At 44.8% G+C, this 20517-nt stretch overlaps 2 protein-coding genes across 2 annotated transcripts in view; one reads left to right on the top strand and one right to left on the bottom strand.

The window, feature by feature from the left end:
• The window catches only part of LOC114882929 (homeobox protein SIX3), a 38637-nt gene extending 33288 nt beyond the window's left edge, over nucleotides 1–5349 (top strand). The window contains exons 2-3 of the mRNA XM_029200132.2: nucleotides 3018–3413; nucleotides 3625–5349. Coding sequence (XP_029055965.1) covers nucleotides 3018–3413; nucleotides 3625–4009 — 781 coding nt within the window. The 3' untranslated portion in view covers nucleotides 4010–5349. The remainder of the gene's footprint in view (nucleotides 1–3017; nucleotides 3414–3624) is intronic.
• The window catches only part of LOC114882932, a 188063-nt gene that overhangs the window by 151482 nt on the left and 16064 nt on the right, over nucleotides 1–20517 (bottom strand). The gene's annotated exons all lie outside the window — the stretch shown is intronic.

Consider the following 20517-nt stretch of genomic DNA (forward strand, 5'->3'; position numbering starts at 1 on the left):
GTAAAATTTATTTTTCCGTGTAAAACGAACGAAGAAGAGGAGGAAGAGGTTTTTAAAGACAAACCGAGTAGACGAACGATTGGAAGGCGGTAAGGGGAGGGCGAAAATGAGGGGTCGTAGGAAGAAAGAACTGAGCATCGGAACCGAGTCGGCCAAGAGGGCCCGTATCGTTTTAACGTCTCTATTAGCGGCTATTAAAAATGAGCTAGAGATGAAAAAAAAAGCGGTGAAACGAGGACGGGGGACGGTTGAGGGGTAGAGGGAAGATGAAGAGAGACGAGGGGGTCCCGTTTGCTTGAAATCGCGGGCCCTCTGTTCACATGCCGTCTCCTCCTCGTCCCGGTATCCAGTTACCTTTTGTGGAGGCCTTGCTATAGCTCAGATTTTCGAATGATATGTTCTCCATTGTGTGCACCGGGTATTTAGCATGGCACGGGGTTGCTCTAAATTGTGTGGCCCCGAGGGGTAGCGGCGGAGGAGAGACTCGTAGCACGCATGAAAATCTACTCTCTCATCGACACAGGGTAGATTTTGTTAAAATGATATCCCTCGTCACTTTGACGGAGTCGAGATAGATCCGATTCTGATATCAGGTTGAAATTGATCGTTCTGTTTTTTTTTTTTTCTGTGGGGGACTTGAGAGATTCGTAGAAACCGAGGAGAAAAAGAAGGGCGAATGGCTTCGAAATTTAGAATGGGTGTCCTTTTTGTTGAGACAGGACTGCTTTTACAAATTATCCTACATTTTTTCTGATACCATGAACATTTCTTTAGTTATTTATTATTTCTTTCGAACGATATAAATAATCGAAATGCGTTTGAAAGATGCTAAAGCGATGGCAATAAAGGTAAAATTCCCTTTGTCGTTGAAGATTCTCGATCGATGATCAATCGAGCCTTCCAAGACAGGGCAAGGACGACCATCTTGCGCGTAATTACAGTAGCTTCCGTCACGGTTTGAGCCCCGGTCGCCGTCCCCGTGCATAATACTTTACAACGCGCACGGGGGATTACAAAAGTGACTCGTCATGCGGTATAAATACTTAACGGCAGGGCGCATCCTCGTCCGCGGCTCCTCCGTGTTCCTTGCACCTGATACTTTCCCCCGGGAGACGCTGATGAATTTCTTTTTTAATCATGCCACCGCCGAAACTACCGCGTCACCTGTGATACCTTGTCCGCGTTCTTCGACTCGCCGCACGAATTCGCCACGCGAATCCCGCGTCCACGCGCGAACACATGCCGCGAATACGTTAATATTGAAAAATTCATCGCTATTTCTCGTTAATTACCTACGGCGAAAGAATTCCATCGAATTCGGATAAATTAATGCTGTACCAGTACGACACCGTAAACCTTTAATGCCACGATATTAAGACGGTCTTTGAATAGAAGGAGCAGGATCGGTGGAGGAGCATTAAGTGGAACAAAACGAGAGGCTGGCACATAATAAGTCGCGGCCGCTCGTGCGGGTGTCTCGTGAAAGGAGCAAGACAAAGGAGAGCGGTCTTGAGGCATAATTAAAACGCGTCGAGTGTCCCGTTGATGCGAGACACGAGGGAAAAGAAGAAACAGCCATTAGAGAAGGGATGACGAGGAGGAGCGAGAGAGAAACTGGAGGTATATACGGGTTCGATTACCGTGTTCAAAGCGTTTCAAAACAGGTCCACCACGTGAGAGTGAACTCTTCAGCGACAAGCTTCTTCTGTGTCGCGCCATATTCTTTGAAATCGAATGAATCGTATCGCGAAAATTTGACGTCTCGTTATGTCGTTCGGTTCGATGAGAGAAGAATACGATACAAAAATGAAGCAAATCGACGCGAATATTCAAAAGTCCGATGAAGACGTGAATGAGATCGGTAGCCGGGAGAAGAAGGCGAAGCTGAAACTCCACCGGGAGAGTGAATCAGCTTCAATGTTACCGGCTCCTCGGCAGCGTCCTCTTTTTGGGAGCTCGACGAGCCAACCTGCCGACGATCCGACGATTCGCCTTCGACGAGCGAACCTGTTCGAAATCACTCGAGGTGTTACCGTGGTAACAGTGCGGGCTCGAAACTCGATTAGCAAAGAAAATACGGGAGTATCTCCACGGTCCCGGCGTTGAATCGATCTGAAGCGAAGAGGCTTTTAAGGCGACCGCAACATCTCATTGTCTTTGCCAGACTACCGAATGATTCTCCTTTCTCTTAACCCTCGAGCGACAGGGAAACGTTGCCACCTTACAAACTATCAGATCATTTCAGAACTCTTTATCTACTTCTTACAGAAATTTCTTATCTAAATGCGCAGCAAGTTTAATTAATGAGAATGCGCGTTTTGGTGGTGCTTGGATGTTAATAGAATCACTTTGATCCAAGAACACGGAAATGACAAGAAATTTTCATATTAATTAACAATGTTAACATTGTCCGTGGATGTTCTTGAGATATCAAGTTGTCCTTGCTAGGCGCGTATAAAAATTCTCAATGGGTGATGGTAGGATGAATCACACTTTCCTGTCGACAAGTCGGGACATCCGTTTCGATCGGCCGTTCGTCATTTATCTCGAGCACAGAGGATGAGTCGCGTGAGAAGTTCACGGCATTTCTCTATCTATACGTAATCTCTCGAGTAATGAGCTGGATCTTTCTTTTGTACGAACCGTCGCGGGGGAATCGTCGTTACTCTCCCGTGAATTCTTGCTCGCACCTGGGAAGGATGAGCCCGCTTATTAATTACGACCGTACCGCGGCGATGACTGGAAACAAAGTGTCTTCAGTGCCGGCGTACATCCTATTATCCCGTCTAAGCGAGGACGAATTGAAATTCTCATCGCGATCAACGCCTACGTTTATTCTACGACGACAAGCCGTCACTGACTTGTTACCAATGATCGGTGACCCCTTTCGTTAACCTTTCGACGATAGATGCATATTATAGAAATTGATCCTCGGTAGACTTGGAAAATATTCACTTGGAAAGGTTTGAAATAAAATTTTCTTGATGTAACCTTCTCTTCTACGTGTTATGTTTCAGAATGCAGCAGCAATCTGGCACAGGAAACGGAAATACACGACGTACTCTCAGTCCCGGGCCTGGAGGTAGCGATTCGGAGGATTCCGATATTTCTCTCGGTGCAACGTCGCCTCCGTCGCCTAGTTCCTCACCTCCGCCAACTCATCAACCATCTCCTGTTCCTCTCAGGCCCCTTGGTCCCCTGCCTCCTCCATCCTTAAATTTCCGCTTCGATCCTTCGCAATCGCAGTTTCGATTCAACCACGCGACGGCCTTCAAATTCCCGCCGACGGGCTTCCGGTTTGGACCGCACAGCCCGCAACACAATCATCCGAACATCTCGGGAGGTGGAATCTTCAGGCTGACGGAAACGAGCCCGTTTCAAGCTGTGGGTCCTAGAGGTGATCTTGGATCGAGGTATGATTTTTCAAAATCTACTCTTAATCGTACACCTTTCTGTTCAATTGAATTTTCCATGAAACTTTTCATAATTTTCTCAACATCGTTTCGTTACGATGATTATCAATTAATGTGAGCGTAATTAAGGGACATAAAAATTAAAATCCTTTTTCTTTTTTAATAATTATTGGATAAACTACCACTTGAAAGTGTATTTCTTTAATTTCAGACTGCCAGATCATTTAGGACTACCACCACCAAGGTTGCACCCTCACGAAGGTTTGCTCCATCACCCTCACGTTCAGCACTCGTTACCGGAAGGAATGTCCAGGATATCGGATGCTTCTCGACTCTCTGACGGCGGGATTTCTCGGCTGTCGGACAGTCTGTCGGAAGCGCACAGTCCGCCATTAATGGCGACGAATCTGTCGGTGACGGGTCCGTTAAGGGTTGCAGTGCCAAGCCCTCACACGCCCTCCTCGCGAGGCAGTCCGCCAACGGGTCAACATACTCCGCAGGGTCAGTCTCAAGGCCAGGGTTTGATAAGGGTCGCGACGCCTCCGCCACCGAATCCGAAACCACCGCAAATTCACCGACCGTTTTCGCCAGCGTGATACGATAAGGAGGAAGGATCGAAAGAGATCGTCGCGAGGGAAATAACGGGTAACGATCGGTCTTTGGTGTCGAGGAAAATTCTATCCAACGACGAGCATCAGTTTTTCGAGAAACGGTTCGAGGTGTTGTGAGAAGAACGTGCGAGCAAACGTTTTCGTCGTAAAGAATGAAACAGGGTTGGTACGTGAGAAGTAATTATTCGAGATCAAAGAACGCGATACTCGGATGTAATCAGCCCGAGATCTACGAAGGGGCGCGAGAAAATCAATCAACTTCTCGCGTTGGAAATCCGTAAGCTGAAGCTCGTTCGGTGAACTTTGTTGTTGCCAAACGACGTGAACACGATTTTTCGAAAAAACGCTAATTAGTCAAAGTCGTGTAATTCGATAGACAAGTGCCCGGATCGTTGCTGGCTGACGATGCGTCGTTGAATTGATCGGACGAGTGCAATTTTCTTCGGGATAACAAAAAATGCGAGTGTAAATAAATAGAAGATCCGAGGAACCGATTACGAACACGTGGACTATTTCGATCTGATTGAACACACCGATCCGATCCGATCCGATCCGCTTCGAGGCTAAACGAACTCAGTGTAGTGGTGTCTTTTGTAGTTTGTACATAGCGATGCTTCCAGTAAAATGTTCTTCGGTGTAATCGTTGCCTGAAACTGTTCGTCATCGTTTCGAACAATCGTGCTGCATGAGCTATCGCGAACGCTCTTTCAATTCGAAGCTCGAAAGAAAGATGTCTGAGCATAGATCGAGGTCTAACTTCGCAGATAATCTTGTTCGTCTAATAAATCGGGCTGAGACGACTTTCTATCGAGCTCCAACGAATTTTAGCGATCCGTAATGATATTCTACGGGCATACTTTCGACGAGACGAAAATCGCACAATATCGCTTGCTTGCAGATCGAACGAAACGAGGGAAATAATCGTCGGAAGTGAATTAATTCAAGATACAACTTCGCGAAACTCCCATCACCCCTTTAGTCTAAGTAGAGATTAGCGATTTGTAAATTTCACTAATCGATTCGATCTTTGACTAATCGTTCGCTTCGAAGGTTAAACAGCTACTATCTCGAAGATGCGAAGCATTATCGAGGAGCCGATCGATCCGATTCTGATACGATATAGAGAAACTGTGCGAGCACGAGGCTTTTAACCCCTCTGTCTTTGTAGATACACAAGCAAACATTGCATACAAGTTAGCGAAATTTCTTGTATTATCGGCTCCCCACCCTTATAAATATGAACATACTACGATCTACGTATACATAGGTACCTTACTGCTAAAGACTATTAACACACGGAACTATACATATATAAATATACATACACGAGGAGAAATGAAGCATTATTATTATTATTAATATTATTGATATTATTATTAATATTATTATTTGCGGCTGTACATACATTCACGCGAAAATATATTAACAGATTATTATGACATTACAAGAAACAGATTGTGAGTATTCAATTAGCCATCCTGATACGATCTTATGCCGAGAAGGGTGGAACGAAAAAATCAAAATTGTGGAATTATTTTTTAATAGTGAAGAAACTCTAGCAATCTTTCTTCATTATTAGAAGTCACGAATAATGAAAAAAAAAAACTTCTACCCCTATTTCGTTCAGCCCTAATGCTAAATTCCATCCCACTCCAAATATCTAATTACGAAGCGGAGTATCGTTTTCACAGAAATTCGCCATCGAACATTAACGAACGCGTTGAAACCATGTACGCACAGTTGACTCGCGGCAATTATTCGCGGTTGCAATTCCCCGGCGGGCGTGAATAGCATTTATTAATTAATATATCGCTGTTTCCGGCCGACTCGTGGCCACCCTCTGATCGGTGTCTGGCTACGAGGAAACAATTAAAATAACTTCTGGAAAGAGCGAGGCAATATTCAGGTGGTAGCCTCGTCCTTCCCACAATTTAAGCGCCGCGATGCCCTCTCTTTCCCCACGGCTTGGGTAGAGTGCTACGAATTCGTCGAGTCACCGGGCTCCCTGTTAACGAACCCGAAAAGAAGTCGCCGTCGAAATACGGATCTTTTCTCGTCGAAGGTCAACGCGAACACGCCGCGGCGTCCGGAGGGACAACGAACAGAGGATACCGGGAACAGAGAGGAGAAGAGGTTGACGGGGAAGGTTATCGACACGGTTGCAGCCAGTTGAAGAGAGCAGGAGATACGTTGATAGAGCAAAGTGCGAGAGAGAAGGTTAGAGCAGAAGTCGGAGGAAGAGAGTAGTTGCGCGATAACGTGGCGTGGGCGGGTGTCGCTGACAAAATGGACCAATCGGCTGACTGGGTTGCCTTGTAACCGATCCCGTGGGTTAACCAGGAACCAGGAACATCGACCAAGACTCTCGAAAAAGCCGATATGCCCAGAGCGCACGCCTAAAACCGTCCTCGTCACCGACTCCACCCTGCTTGATGCTTCCACATGCGACCACTTCCACCTCTTTTCCCCCCTTTCTCACTTTATCCTCTCTCTCACCCTTCCGCTTCACGTGTCGCGATCTTCCTCTATCCCGTTCCGTTTCCCTCGTTCGTTTCGCGACTCCACCATAGTCTCTCACCGCCTAGCAGAAACTTCTCTCGACAGCTGGGTGGATTCTTCGCGGGAAGATGGAGTCGTTAGGGAGCACCTAGAATGGAGATATTCTCTGCGGCCGGAGAACGAGTTTCACCCGGAGAGTTGCTAAATTACTTCGATCAAGTTGGACGTAATTGAAACTAGTCATTGAGAGAAACGTGTTTAGGGAAGAATTTCGAGAGAGCCAATCGTTGTCTCGTTGCGTAATGCTGATCGTCGACTAACGATAATTGTGGACATTTGTAGTTTCTTTATTTTAGAAATAATATTATGGCGTTGGTAAAAATTGAAAATTGAAAACCCATAGTTCAATTAAAATGAACATTAACTTGAAGTTGAATGTATCATTTTTAAATGAAAGAGTTTCATATATTAAATGAAGAATTTTCAAAGGAACAGTATAAAGTTTAGAAAAGGAAAATAACAGGAAGTACAAAATTAAATTAAAATTGTGGCTCTTCCTATGGTCCGCGATCTGAGGGTTAAAGATAAAGAACAATCTTTTCTGGAAATAGTTCCTTCCTATTTAATTACCTATCCAATCACAACTAAATGACCGTATCGCAAGTGAGAACAGAACCCACCCACCTTGGTAGGTGGCTCAACCTCTCGAAAATACACAGCTGAGCGTTAAACGATGACGAGTTATTAATTCCTGGTTTCTCCTCGTTCCTTTAAAAAACAACCGTCCTGGCCTTCTTGATAAGCATCGTCTGCTATTCAACGAACGGAAGGCGGAGAAACCGTTGCGCAACAAACATGCACCGTGAACAATGCTTCTCGTTTCGACGTTGCTGCCCGTATCGTAGTCGCGAAAGAATTTCGTACGGGGAGAATGAAAGGATGAATGTCGCGATTATCGATACCCATCGGTTCCGTGTACCGTTTTCAAGGTACCATCACCAATATGTCGAGGAAAGGGCGGCCGTTCGGTTTCCTCTTGTTCATCCGGTGTCTACTCTCCTCGTCGCCCATTCGACGGCACGGTCTCGTCTTGCCGCTCGTGTTTTGACAGTTGCTGCTCTGACACCTCTGGCACATTCATTAGAAAGTGGTTCTCAATCCCAGGTAACCATATTTTCTAACCATTAAACATCGGATGCGAGAAAACTTTAGCTTTTAAGACTTCCGTATTATCCCTTCAGATATCAAAAGTCAACGAAAATATTAATTAAAACATTATCTAAGAATCTTGCTACCCGTGATTCTTTTATATTTGCATATTTGCAATTTAAATCGAGAAGATTATAATTACCGAGATACAGAAGCCGAATTCACTATACTCGTGTTTCATCAGAAACAACGATCCAAATATTACCGAAAAGGATAATGAATAATGCATCGTACGCGCAGGTGGAAAGTTACTCCAGTTCCCATATCGCACCATCTGAATACCATTGGCCTGTTTTTAATCCATCGCGTCGGGTGAAGGAGGCACGGGTAAAACGAGCGGTCGCGAAAAAAAAAATCTTTTTTCGCGTTATCGAACGATCGGGAGAGCCGCGTGCTTTATCCGTTCGCGGCTTTATCACAGCCCGGTCAGATAAACGAAGCGTAGAAAACATGGCATTTAACCATCAGGGGGATAGGTCTAGTTGAGAGACTCTGATAGACATCCAGCTGTCCGGATTTAGATGTTAGGATAATACGGTGTGGTCGGGGCCTTACAACAAAATAATGTAGTCCATTCTGAATGGTGTAGAGCCGGAATGAGCGAGGGCGAGAGGTTACCAGGTTAGACAGAGAGGAAGTAATCGTGGACGACAGAGGGATAAGAGAGAAAGAAGAGAACGGCAAACGGATCGGCGAAAAAGAGAAGAGAAAGAGTATCGACAGAGTAACCATTTCTCTAGTGGTTATTTGTAGACAGATTCGACACCGTGACAATGCCGCGAAAATCATAATGGGGGCCCACAAGGGAGCCCCACTATGGGAGGCCTTAGTGAGATTACGATGCCCACCAGGTATTTGTTGTAGGTCTTAGCCCCGGCGCTGGGGTGCCATGGAGAGGTGTGAAAGTGATGGTAAATCTTCGGTGGATCTTTTTAAAATCACTACTCACCATTGTTGCGGTAAGAAGTTTTTCAGGCTTTACGCTTTCTGTCCCCCCTCTCCTTTTCTTGTCTCGTGCACGTTCTATATTTTTCCATCTCCTCTTCCGGGCCCCGCTAGCCGAGATCATGGGCCCTTAGCTGCTTAAGGGTGCGAGGAGAACTCGTGAAGAAAAGGAAACGCGTCCACGGAAATCAGTATTGTGTTGCAAAGAAGTAACAGCGACGCGGAATGATCCGTCATAAGATGATTCTTACCTTGATTTCTTGAACCTTTGCGTAACGTAAACAGTCTTTTCGCGCGTAGAATTTTACGTGGACCCAGAGAGTGTCCATTGAACGTGATCGTTTAAAAGGTGTCTCGTGAACCGGCTGTAACCCGTAATAAACCAGCCCCAATGGAAATTTCGAATTCGAAAATCGACGTGTCAGCTTTCAATGGGGGGGGTCTCGTATCCGAGTTCACACGGGGTTAATGAGAGGTTAGATATAACTTGCCATTCTGGCTCATAATGCGACACCGGCGTACGTTTAATTTAAGTATATCCCGTGCATAAGATTTCAATGGGGGTGTGTCACGCGTCAACCCCCTCGGCCCCTTCTACAGGCCCGCAACAACTTCATGGGAAAAAGAAAATATTTAGCTAACTGAAGTAACTGGCCGTGAAATATTTTCGTCTCTCGGTGCACGATTGTTGGGGCAAACATTTAGCTTAGCGAAGTGAAAAATAATTAATTTCAAATTCATTTACATGGGATACCACTTATATTAATTTAGGGAATTTAATACGCAAACGTATGGAAATATTCTTCGACAAGAAGATCTATAGCGAAATTTGATTAATAATAATAGATATTAGTTTAAGCTTGCATAGTTGCTTTTCAAAGAGATGAAGTTTTCCAAATAACGAGAAAAACTTTTCGAACATCTATGTCTGAAAGCTGTCACCTATCTAGAACCAGTATATATGGATATGTCAGGCGTCACTGCCCTTGCGAGGTACTAAGCCGCTTAGCACTATGGGGTTTATGCTGTATTATGTTCGATGGGGTATCTCCTAACTCTGTAGAACTTATATGGGAATCTATAGCCCGCCTACTGCACGTTATCTTATCCTTCGACCGTACATATGCTATCAACGTAACGTTCTCCAAAGTCTTGAGGATCTTAGTTGAAATTTCAACCAACAATTAATCCATGATATAGAAAATTTCTTTATAAACATCATTGGATAAATATGTTCAAATACGAACTTGATAGATTATTAAAAATAACATTTCACTTATTTGAACAGGCGTACCACGGTTACGTTAGCCAATTAATTAGACTTTCATCACGTCAGGTCGATAATTTGTACGGAAAACAATCGTTCGCGTAGCTCTTTCTTCATCCCTCTCGTTTTCCTGCCGCGATTCACCCCTCGGCAACGTAACCGACAACATTTTCAGGAAGTTCCTGACGAGAGGTATTACGCAAAACTGTATCGGCTTTTCCGTGTTTTGATTTCACCCCGGAAAGCGACGGGACGAGAATGGAGGGTAAGAGGAGGAGGTGGAGGAGGACAGATACTTAGCCGAGGACTAACAGCAGGCTGCGGATTAAAGGGGGTGAAATGTTATTATTGCAAGGGGTACGTCTGCGCCCGTGAGTACTAAGTAGCCCGGTTAAGTATGTTGTTTAAGCCAACACTGTAAGTAACCATCCCCTAGAGAAATTGCCGTGACGGCATTGCAGCCGAGTCTCGAAACTCCGTTCCGTGAAATACTTTGGCATCCAAGTGTCTACGTCCAGATGGCTCCTTCTAATGCCCCTCATTTTTAGGTTGGCCATCGTGGAAAATCGAGACACCACGTCATGATACATGACGGTAAAGAAGCTCTCCGTCAAAGTATCGGAAAACTTCGACACCATTTATCAACGACCCACACTATTGCGCAAAAGTTTCGTTACATCTATATCTATTTATAACCCAATGACTTCGAGGTACAATTTTGCCCACTATAAATTAGTTGATAAGATTCTACGAACTTCGGACCATTAACGTATCTCGCGGTTGACTTGTGAATCTTTCACACGTTCCCACTTGGAACGACAGCGCCGTTAGGCAATCGATTTCTCTGATATAAGGAATTATCTGGCGGTTTCGTAATGCAGGAAATACATAAACAGACGGTGAGGACAGGTAAACGAAAGGTTCTCTTCCGGATGAAAGTTCCAAGTATCCAACGTGTCACCGTTAAACCGTGCTGAACGAATAATCTCGCCGGCAAATTGCAGCTTCTAAGGCGAGAAGCTTTTGTACGACAGGAAAATGACAAATGCACTTCCTCGGGCCGAGATTAAAATACGCTATTGCCGCTATTAGACCCCCGAGTTTGAGCCTTTACTTCAAGATAGAACGGTAACAGACGTATAATTTCCTGGAAGCTTTGAATTGAACAACTCTCTCGCTCCGCGAGCCTGAGCGAGACGAGTGTAACCGGCTTTCAAAGCTTTGAGGGTGAGGAAGCTCATTAACGAGAGCTTTCTGTTCCTTCGTCTCTTGGGCCCGTTACTTCGACGCACCTTCTTCCATCCACTACTCGGTGTATCCTTACCGGAACACCCTCGAACACCAGTTCCCCTCACCCTTTTCTCTCTCTTTTCCACCCTGGCCACCCAAATTCCTTATTTACATAAATACGAGAGCTTTAATGGCCGTGAATTGCGGTAAATTTACCTCCGCATCGTAACGTGTGCAATTTTACTTCCCAGATATGTCTTCAAACGCTGTCGACTGCTTCAACTTCGTAAACGAAGAAGCGTCAGGAAAAATTGAAACGTTTCAACGAATACGTGTATTCGCAGTCGGAGACTGTTTTAAAATACCGTGCCTCGTTCTATCCACTGACTGGTCCGTTTAATAACCTTAATCAAACATATAACGTATCGTTAAGAGCGCCGATCAGTTCCATCGATTTCTACGAATTTCATCGATAATCAACGCAATCGTTCGACAAAGGAAATCAAGGGTATCGTGATTGTTGTCACTTTCTTCGGGTGATTTGTAATAGTAGTATAGGGGCGCGTCGAAGGTAATTATTCCTGCTCGTTACCATCCGACGAATCCAATTAAACGGTCGGCTCTCCGCGATGCTTGCACGTCGGGATGCTCGCGTACCAGCCTTCCCACGAACAATTGGCCGTAACGTTATTAATTTCGTGCGATCACGTCGGTCAAAGGAAAAACGAACGGATTCGTTATTCGTTGCCGACGATCTGTTACGTAGAGAGCACCGATTACCTGGACGGTTTCGATCCGTGAAACTCGCTGAAATGAAACGTGACGAACGAAGGATTCCTAATTCGACGTACGTGACTTCTGTCTACGTAGTCGAATGCTTTTTCTATCCGTCTTTCATCCCCACCCGTTTGACGAGGGAAAAAGTTTAAGTATCCCGGCTTGACTTAAATACAGACAACCGCGAAATAAAGGGCGTGGTTTTAACGCGCAGCCGAGGATTGGCTGTTGAACTTGGCTACCCGGTCGATACTGGCCGACTGTATATCTGCCCGACCTGTATACTTGATACTTATCCGGCAAACGTGTATGTATGTACATCTGATCTCTCACTCTCGTTGATGGTTCAGAGGTGTTTGCCGCGCTGCCAGGATCGACAGGGTAAGATTCAATGGCAGAAGATGGGAGGACGGGGTGGGGATCTTTCTACTGTCCGGATCCACTGATTTCAATCCACTCAAACACGCGCCTCAAACAAAAATTCATATTATTCTAGATGTATTGTAGATTCAAAGTTTGAAAACATTCAGCGAGAAATGGATATGAGCAAGAAATTCAAATTGGAACATTTTCACTTTGTTCAAAACTATGTTGGTTAAGTTTCAATTAATTCATGCCACTTCAATTTGAACCTTAAAGTTTAATAAAAATAACTCCATAAACCTTTGTTAACATTGTTATATAAAATAGCCGGTTGCTGGTTAGAGGAGCGATGAAATTTTTCACGGATCAACAACATAGAGAAACTGATTTCGTTGATCGATAGACGCATAATCGTGCCTGTAATTAATTTCTATTGGGTTAAGCCTGAACGTTCCGTGAAAGTGATCGAGTATTCTTTTATTGCACGGTTATTATTGTATCGCGTGGTCTTTATTAATCTTACTTAAGAACGTCCGTTGCGTTAACGACGATTAGTTCTCGAACTATTATATCCTGGTGATGGTTGGAGCAGAAACGCGTTTCTTTGCATGGAAAGATGTTTGTATCATCGAATGGAGCAATCTCGAGCGCGTACACTAATATAGAGTACGAAAAAAAAAGGAAAGTCTGAACGAGCCGGCTGATGATCAATCTTGATTTCTTAATGCGACATTAATAGTCGGTGATTAAAATCTTCTTAATGATACCGGGACCTTCGTGATATAAACTGTGAATTAATCTTGCGATTACCTCGCTATTTGCAACAGCAAACGGGGAGGATTCTTCTGCCGGTGCCGCTAATTTGACGGTCAACAATTTTCAGAAAACTATATTATTATTACACGATGATATCCGTTACAATTAGCTCCATTATTCATTAGATTATTGAATATCAAATGATCAATTTCATTGATTGGGTACTAATTTGAAAGTTGAAATTTGATGAAAATAATCTTGAAAATCGAAAGAAAAGATCGCAAGAGATCATCCCGTCGATGTTCAACGATGGTGTCCCCATGTCAAGTCGACAAACGAGCGACCGGAAAACTTATATCGCCGCACAAAAGCGAGTAGGTTAGTATAATAACGCGATATCCATAATAAACGCGACCGGTATCCTCTCATTGAGGGCAACAATGCCTCTGATAGATGAGTTAATCGGTAAGTTCCTCCCCGGTGGGGCGAGGGGCCCAAGTCCGTCGTTTCATGTTTCATTGTGCGGCATCGTCGCTCGAGGACGTCGATGACGACGTCGTCGACGATGTTCATGTCGACAGCTTACAGGTTGCATTTCAACGGAACACCGGTGTATAACGCGCCAGGTATCGAGTGAAAAAGAAATAATCTTGTCGTGATTCTGATCGGTAACACGAAGCAATTGGCAATTTTAATTTTGTTATAATTTAACACTCTGATGGAAGTTGATAATTTTATCATTTACATTAACACTGTTTATGTAAAATTTAGAAGATCCTAGGTTCCATCAATCAAGCTCATGGACATCAAAGTGTCAGAGAGCGCGGTTGAATGATTGAAAGCAGAACGAAAATCATTTCAAAACAGACTGGACCAAAATATACACTCTGCTTTTGAAACTGTATACTAACTAAGAAGACTGAAACATCACCTCGAAGGACTTAGGATTCCTATTATCCGGATCAGTGGCTGACAGTGTTTCTCAGCTTTACCGTTCCCCCTTCATTTTTCCTCAATGCTTTCGTTTTATCAGAGGGTAAAAACAGTTGGGAACTACTGATCGCTAGAGAGTAATTCATCAGAGAGGATGCTGGGACTCGTAGACCTCCGCCTCTTCTCTTCTTCGACGTTTCCTATCGTTTCTCACTCCGTCCTTGTTTCTCTTGGCACATCCCTGTTGTGTTCTGACGGCCAACGAGGTCAAGCCGGAGCCTGTGGTTAATTTGTCGCTTCTTTCTTGTCCTGGGGTTAAAAATGGTCTATCATTTATTATCGACAGACTTGTCTATATCGATTATCATTAAAATATCGATCGAATGGTTTGCGAATATTTCCAAGTGACGACGATGCAGGAGGAGAATTCAATAACGATAGCAAACGTTCATCCTCATCAGTGGAACTTCGCATAAAGCACGTCCGACTGCAGCCTAAACGATAAGAGGGGAAGGCAGAGGCTATATTAAGGACTGATTGACAAACAGGCTGACCCACATTTGCGAACGAACGCGAACAGCACGCGTTTACAACCGACTCCTTAAAAGATACATTTCGTGCGGATAATTATATGCTTGCCGTTCGAGGAAGCAGAAACGGCACGTGTCCGCTAATTCGTGAATTTCAGCCTGCGAAAGGCAACGAAGAATTGTTCCTGGAAAATACCAGTCATTTTTGGCAAATTACTCGGTCGCGTGGACGAGCACGGACACTCGTTGAAATCGTGATCGAACGATAACATTCTTGCACGATCTGTCCCTCTGGGATGTGTTTATCGATACCACGCCGATTAAAAGTATTACCCGATGATAAATTGTTCCGTGATCACATGTAATGTAATGTTTCGAGAAGCATGATATTCCTTTCATTATGGAAATGAAGCGAGTCAATTTCAACTTTGTAGATCTCTCGCAGTAGATCCAGCTGTTCAGTGCACGGCCAACACCCGGAAGCCTTAACACTCGGTTAAATGTAACAGCGTTAGGTGTGACAAACCGTGGCGCAAAAGCCACGAGACTATCGTTTGTGGTGTAAACTTTCTCATCGGACAGTCGCGAAACCACGATTATCGCTTAATCAATTGTAACGCTCTTTCCGAACGGTGAAACGAATTTCCGCGAGAGGCGAAAGGATCGGTGATTGCGGAAGTTGTACAGGTCCTTTCACGAGAGCCTGGCATCGCCATCGTCCGGTCGGGCAAATTGCCTCATTCCCCGTGGAAGAAACGGAACGTTTTGTCCTGGCAGGCGTCTCTAGTCGATATTAACTCGAGCCACGGACGATCTGGAGCGTCCTGATGATTTCATCAGGCCCGTCTCCGCGGGATCATCATACTTTGTAACCGCGCGGCAAAAAGCAACTGGTCGTCCAGGACACGCCAGGAAATATATGCCGGTAATACGGCGTGGATTCAACGCGTTCGCGCGCAACGGGTGACGTATGATGATAGTGTGGCCCAGGAGAATCAAGATGGCCGTAATAATATCATTATCCCAGTGGTCTCCATCGGTCGTTCGGGCCCTCGAGTAAGACATTTACCGTAACGACCGGCCATTCGTTATCGAGCCTCGGCTTGCCTAACCTCTGTAGGAACCGCGACACCGACAGAATGCTCAACAGAAGGTCTCAGATAGCATCTCTGCTGATGCCTTTCTCGATCTTCGATGCATCTACTGACGCTGCGTCGTATCTTCGACTTGAAATTTCAAGATAAACGATTGACAAACTGCTGCATAACATTTTACATTAACGACCGTCCGATCTGCATATTTTGGAAGGCATCAGGATGGATACAAAGTACACGTTCTTAATGTACACCTCGGTGCAATATAGGTTTCTTTTGCTCAGCAGTTCGCCTTTTCGTCTTTAGAGGTACTTCCTCGCGTCTTAACTAAATGAAGCCTAAATTGCAGGCAAGTATGCCATGTAATTTTTCGTTACAACTTCCTACTATGAATGAAAGTATTGAAATTGTGACTTGGTAAGCAGTCGGAGTGGACTAAGTTAACTGGACCCAACCAACTTCATCCGTTTCCACATATACAGAGGCGTCAGTTTTTCTGACGAGCCATAAAGCCTCTATCACCATCATCATTATCGCCATTACCGTGCATCCGCTAACAGTCGCGTCGGTTGGATTCGAGAGCCACGCGCGTTGCCAGGCAGGTAGTCGGTAAGCTTCTTTTATCCCGTAGGGAAACGCTGGGGTACCTAGTCGATAGCGGTCGAAGCAACGTAAACGAGCGACATTTGTTTAGCGAATTTCACGGTGCATGCTGCATCCATCTCGTCTCGGCCACGATCGCGTCTCGTCAGGTCGTTTTCGTTGTCGGCTTTGGAGGTTAGCTTTAATATGGCGAACGCCGGTGTGTACGGCTTCATTAAGGCCTTCCACGGTACACCGTTGGTGGCGCTAGTGATGTATATTAGCGATATCTCATAAGCGGGGAACGGGAATTAAAAGAAAAAGGAAAAAAAAAGAAAAAACAAGGGATACGAATAAGAGGAAGAAAGGCAAAAAGGCTGGTAATGACGTCAGCGTTAGGGCAGCTGCCTCGGTTATTAATTAAGAATACGGACAGACGAACGGACCAAGTGATCGTACTGGGCTGAAATTCGCCCAGGGGACTCCGGGAAATTAATCGTGCACGATGGATTTCGAAGTTACGAGACCGTGCCAGCCAAAGATACGAATACCTTTCGGCTACGGATCTACGCGTGCTAGCAACACCGAACTTAATTACCACCGAATACGTGGCGTGAAACAGGCAGAAGCTAACACGATAGAAAGAGATCCAAGGAAAGGTGTCTCACAGCTGTTAATTACTTTCAAAGCGTCTAATGACGATATTCATCAAAAAATCATCACTAACACCTTAGCGGAACTGGTCGCTTCTGAAGTACAACCATTTTTTTTTTCTTTTTTTTCACAACAAAATTTTTCAACGACACGTCTAAGTTGAAAATTTCGAATTAGAAACAAGTCAGATTCTTCTTAGGATGGCGTCACAGAATCACGGTTGATTTCGTGAAACGGCAACTAATGAAAGCACCGCGGTTCCGTAGAAACAAGAGGAATCAAGCCATCACAATGAACGTAATCACGGGAAACGGTTGAAGTTTATTTCTCTGATAATTCATAGGATAAATTAGAATTCTAGCGTGATGAAGCGGCAAAGAGGAGCCGCACCGGAGAATCTCCCGGCATCCTTTCTAGCTGGAAGCCAAACCATCTGTGGGAGGCACGGGCAGAAGTTGAGCGTGGCTCAAACTGAAAAGCGCCGCTGCTTCTCCAAGAATTATAATAACGAATGCTTAAATCAGCTTAGCCGCGCTAACTTCGCTTTTGCGACTACCTCCCATGTAAATATGGAAGTAGCTCTCTACAAAGTGGAAGAGTGGGAGCCGTCGGCCGATTGGATAGAGCCGGGAGACGGGTAGGGGGCTGCTCGACGGCGTTGCTGGTGAATGAGGTGGCAGCGAGAGGCGGGTGAAGGTGGAAGGCGGCTGAAGGTGCGACGCGTGGAAGAGTCAGAGGGATTCATGAATCCCAGATGCGATGGATTAGACCCGTCTTTGCCGTATTTCTGTTTTCGAGGAAGACGGCAACCGGCTGCAGATTAATGCGAAAGTAGTGCCGTCGGCGAAGCTGCTGCTGCAGCCGCGGGTTGGATTAGGAATTAAATAGCCATTAAGTATCCCTCTAACAGAACCTACAAGCTTCAACGTGTAACGCGAGTTTTCTCGACGCGCAAGTGAGTTACGTGCGCGAGTGCCCACCCTGGGCGAATTCAACCGAAACACGTTTGAATTTCATCTCAGAGAAGAGAAAACAAGCGCTTTTCTACCTTTGGTGATATGGCTCGAGTGTGATGATGAAATGCTTTCAAGAAGAATCTTGCGAAACCCTTTGAATCTTATTCGACCATTAAGGATATTAAACTTCCACGATTCACCCACTACTGATTTTACGATATTTCACGTATAATATTTTTCACCAACGTTTTTAACCAGTTTTTTTTTTAAACGGTAAAAGCAAAATCTCCCATCGTATTGATATTTCACCGTGTAGTTATTGGATTCCATTTGAGCACCTCTGATACGACTGGTTCAGCTATAGAGAGCTCTAAACCGAATCCAATCCTGATTGACGTGAGGGAAAGAAGAGGGGAAACTATCGCAAGGATTATCTTTGGCGCCACTAACACCACCTACAGACGCCCACGAGTTCTAGACGAACTTCTCTCTCATATTATATTCTAACAAGGGATGCTGGGTCCCAGCCCGGGGAACCACCTCGGTCATCGTCATCATCCATCGAATAAAACAAAAGGTTAGCTGTCAAAATGGATCCCGTGTATCGATGAGATCTCTCTCATTGCACAGATACACTGATCCGCATTAAAAGAGCTCGACTGAAATGATGTTACGCCTACGCTTATCGAAGTATGACACGTATAATCTGTAAAGAGCCCCTAATAATGGATGAGTTGATCGAGGCGTTACGTTAGCTAGCATCGAAATATCTAATCCATCCTTATCTCTCTCATACCGTACCGACCACCCTTTTGTCTTTAAGCTTCTCGAATTGTTCTAGCCAAGAATCTGGTCGTTCAATGATTGCCGGGACAATAAGACGTAGACACTTTTACGTGGGAAAACGTGTTCCAAGTTTGTCTGCCTCGAGCCAACTTGCCCCAGCCTCGATGGAGAAGGATACACGGATAGAAACGAGCGAACAGGGAAGATAGAAAAGAGGGAAGAAACGCGTACGAGAGACACAGGTTACGTTGAAGTGGATTGTTTGTAGGCAAACACGACTCTGGCTCTTCCTTCGAGATCTCAAACGTGTGTTGGTCAAAAGGTGGTTGATACGTGTAAGTAACACGAATGAACGTACAAATGGAATAGTCACGATGACGATGACTGCGAGGACAAGAGGAAGGAGAGGGGAATGATGATGATGATGATGATGGTGATGATGATGATGATAATGATAATAATGATGATGATGATGATGATGATGATGATGATGGCGATGGAGGTAGTGGATCGTGAAATAAAAAAGGAAAGAAAAGGAGGCACCACGCCAGGGATGAAATTACCAAGTCGCAAGTCACTCCTGTAACACGTTAACCCGAGACTCGTCCAGTCCCCGGGTACTATAAGTAAGACGTTCTGAGAGAAGGTGGGCTCCAGATATCCGATCGCTGGAATGTACGTAAGCTGGTGCTGTTTCTTCTGCTCGTTTCCAGTTCTCTTGTTACCCGTGTTACCTGCTGCCTGTTATCTTCCATTATCAAGAATAAAGACGCGATCTATCTATGCAAAACGCATTAACTCTGCGATATTTCGCGTTGAATATTACAGCTACGTATACACGAGTTTTAGCACCTTATCATATACGAACAATTATGATAGCATCAAGAAACAGTGATCCTCTGGACATCGTTGGTGAATTATTTAGCATAGTTTTATCGTAACATTCGATCAAAAGAAGAGTGAAGAAATTTGGATCCATCAACTGACTAAGAAAATGACGCTCGCAATCGTCTCGACTATCGAGGGGTTGAAGGAAATGATAAAAAATTATCCGCTACTATGTTGCCCCTCTCGTTCGTGTTACGATCTTAACCGAGCGGCGATCAAATCGATTGTAATCAGAACCCATCGCAAAATCATCGAGGATCTGACTGGGTGTATGGCAGTAACCGATGAATATTAACCAGCAAACAGCGCTGGCCTGGCTGCTGTTGGAACGAAGCGTAGTCAGAGCGGTGAGAGTGGACCACGTTGGAGTATAGCGAGTGGCAGAGTAGGAGGGTACATATTCATGACGTTAACGAGCCTCCGTCGAACGTTTAATTCCGCCAACCGCCTGAGTTGGGTTAGGGTAACTCGCTCGGCAAACACGAGCCCTAACTAACCGTGCATCTCCTGTTCTCTTCTCGCTCCAATCCGTTCCTCTTCCCTCATTCTCTCTCCTCGTTCTACCCCAACATCTTTCCTCTCTATCCCTCTCTTTCGATCCCCCTGCCCTATGTCCCCTATTTGTCTTTCGACACCGCGAAAGAACAACTTCAATGACGATAGCAAGTGCGCTTGTCGCTGCTCCTGACGTTTATGAATGCAGGTATTGCCAGAGGTGTCGTAATCAAGGACCAAATCCGAATGCTTTTCTCATACTGCTATTTCGTTTAAGTACCATTTTATCTAATCGGTAAAGCTTCGTTGCAATCTCTGATATATTGTAAATAAAACATATACAGTTGATAAAAATGGCGAAACCACCCCCTTAAAGAGTTTCAATACACGTTCGCGATTGTTTCCGACAAAAGGAACAAGCTGATTCCTCGATGAATGAGAAGTAAATGGGGTTAACCAAGCTCGACGGTTGTGCGGCCTATTATTTCGTGGGTGGATACACACAATGAAGAGCGGGATTCTTTCGTGC

This window comes from Osmia bicornis, chromosome 1, assembly GCF_907164935.1.
Source record: "Osmia bicornis bicornis chromosome 1, iOsmBic2.1, whole genome shotgun sequence".
In the NCBI taxonomy this organism is placed as follows: Eukaryota; Metazoa; Arthropoda; class Insecta; order Hymenoptera; family Megachilidae; genus Osmia; species Osmia bicornis.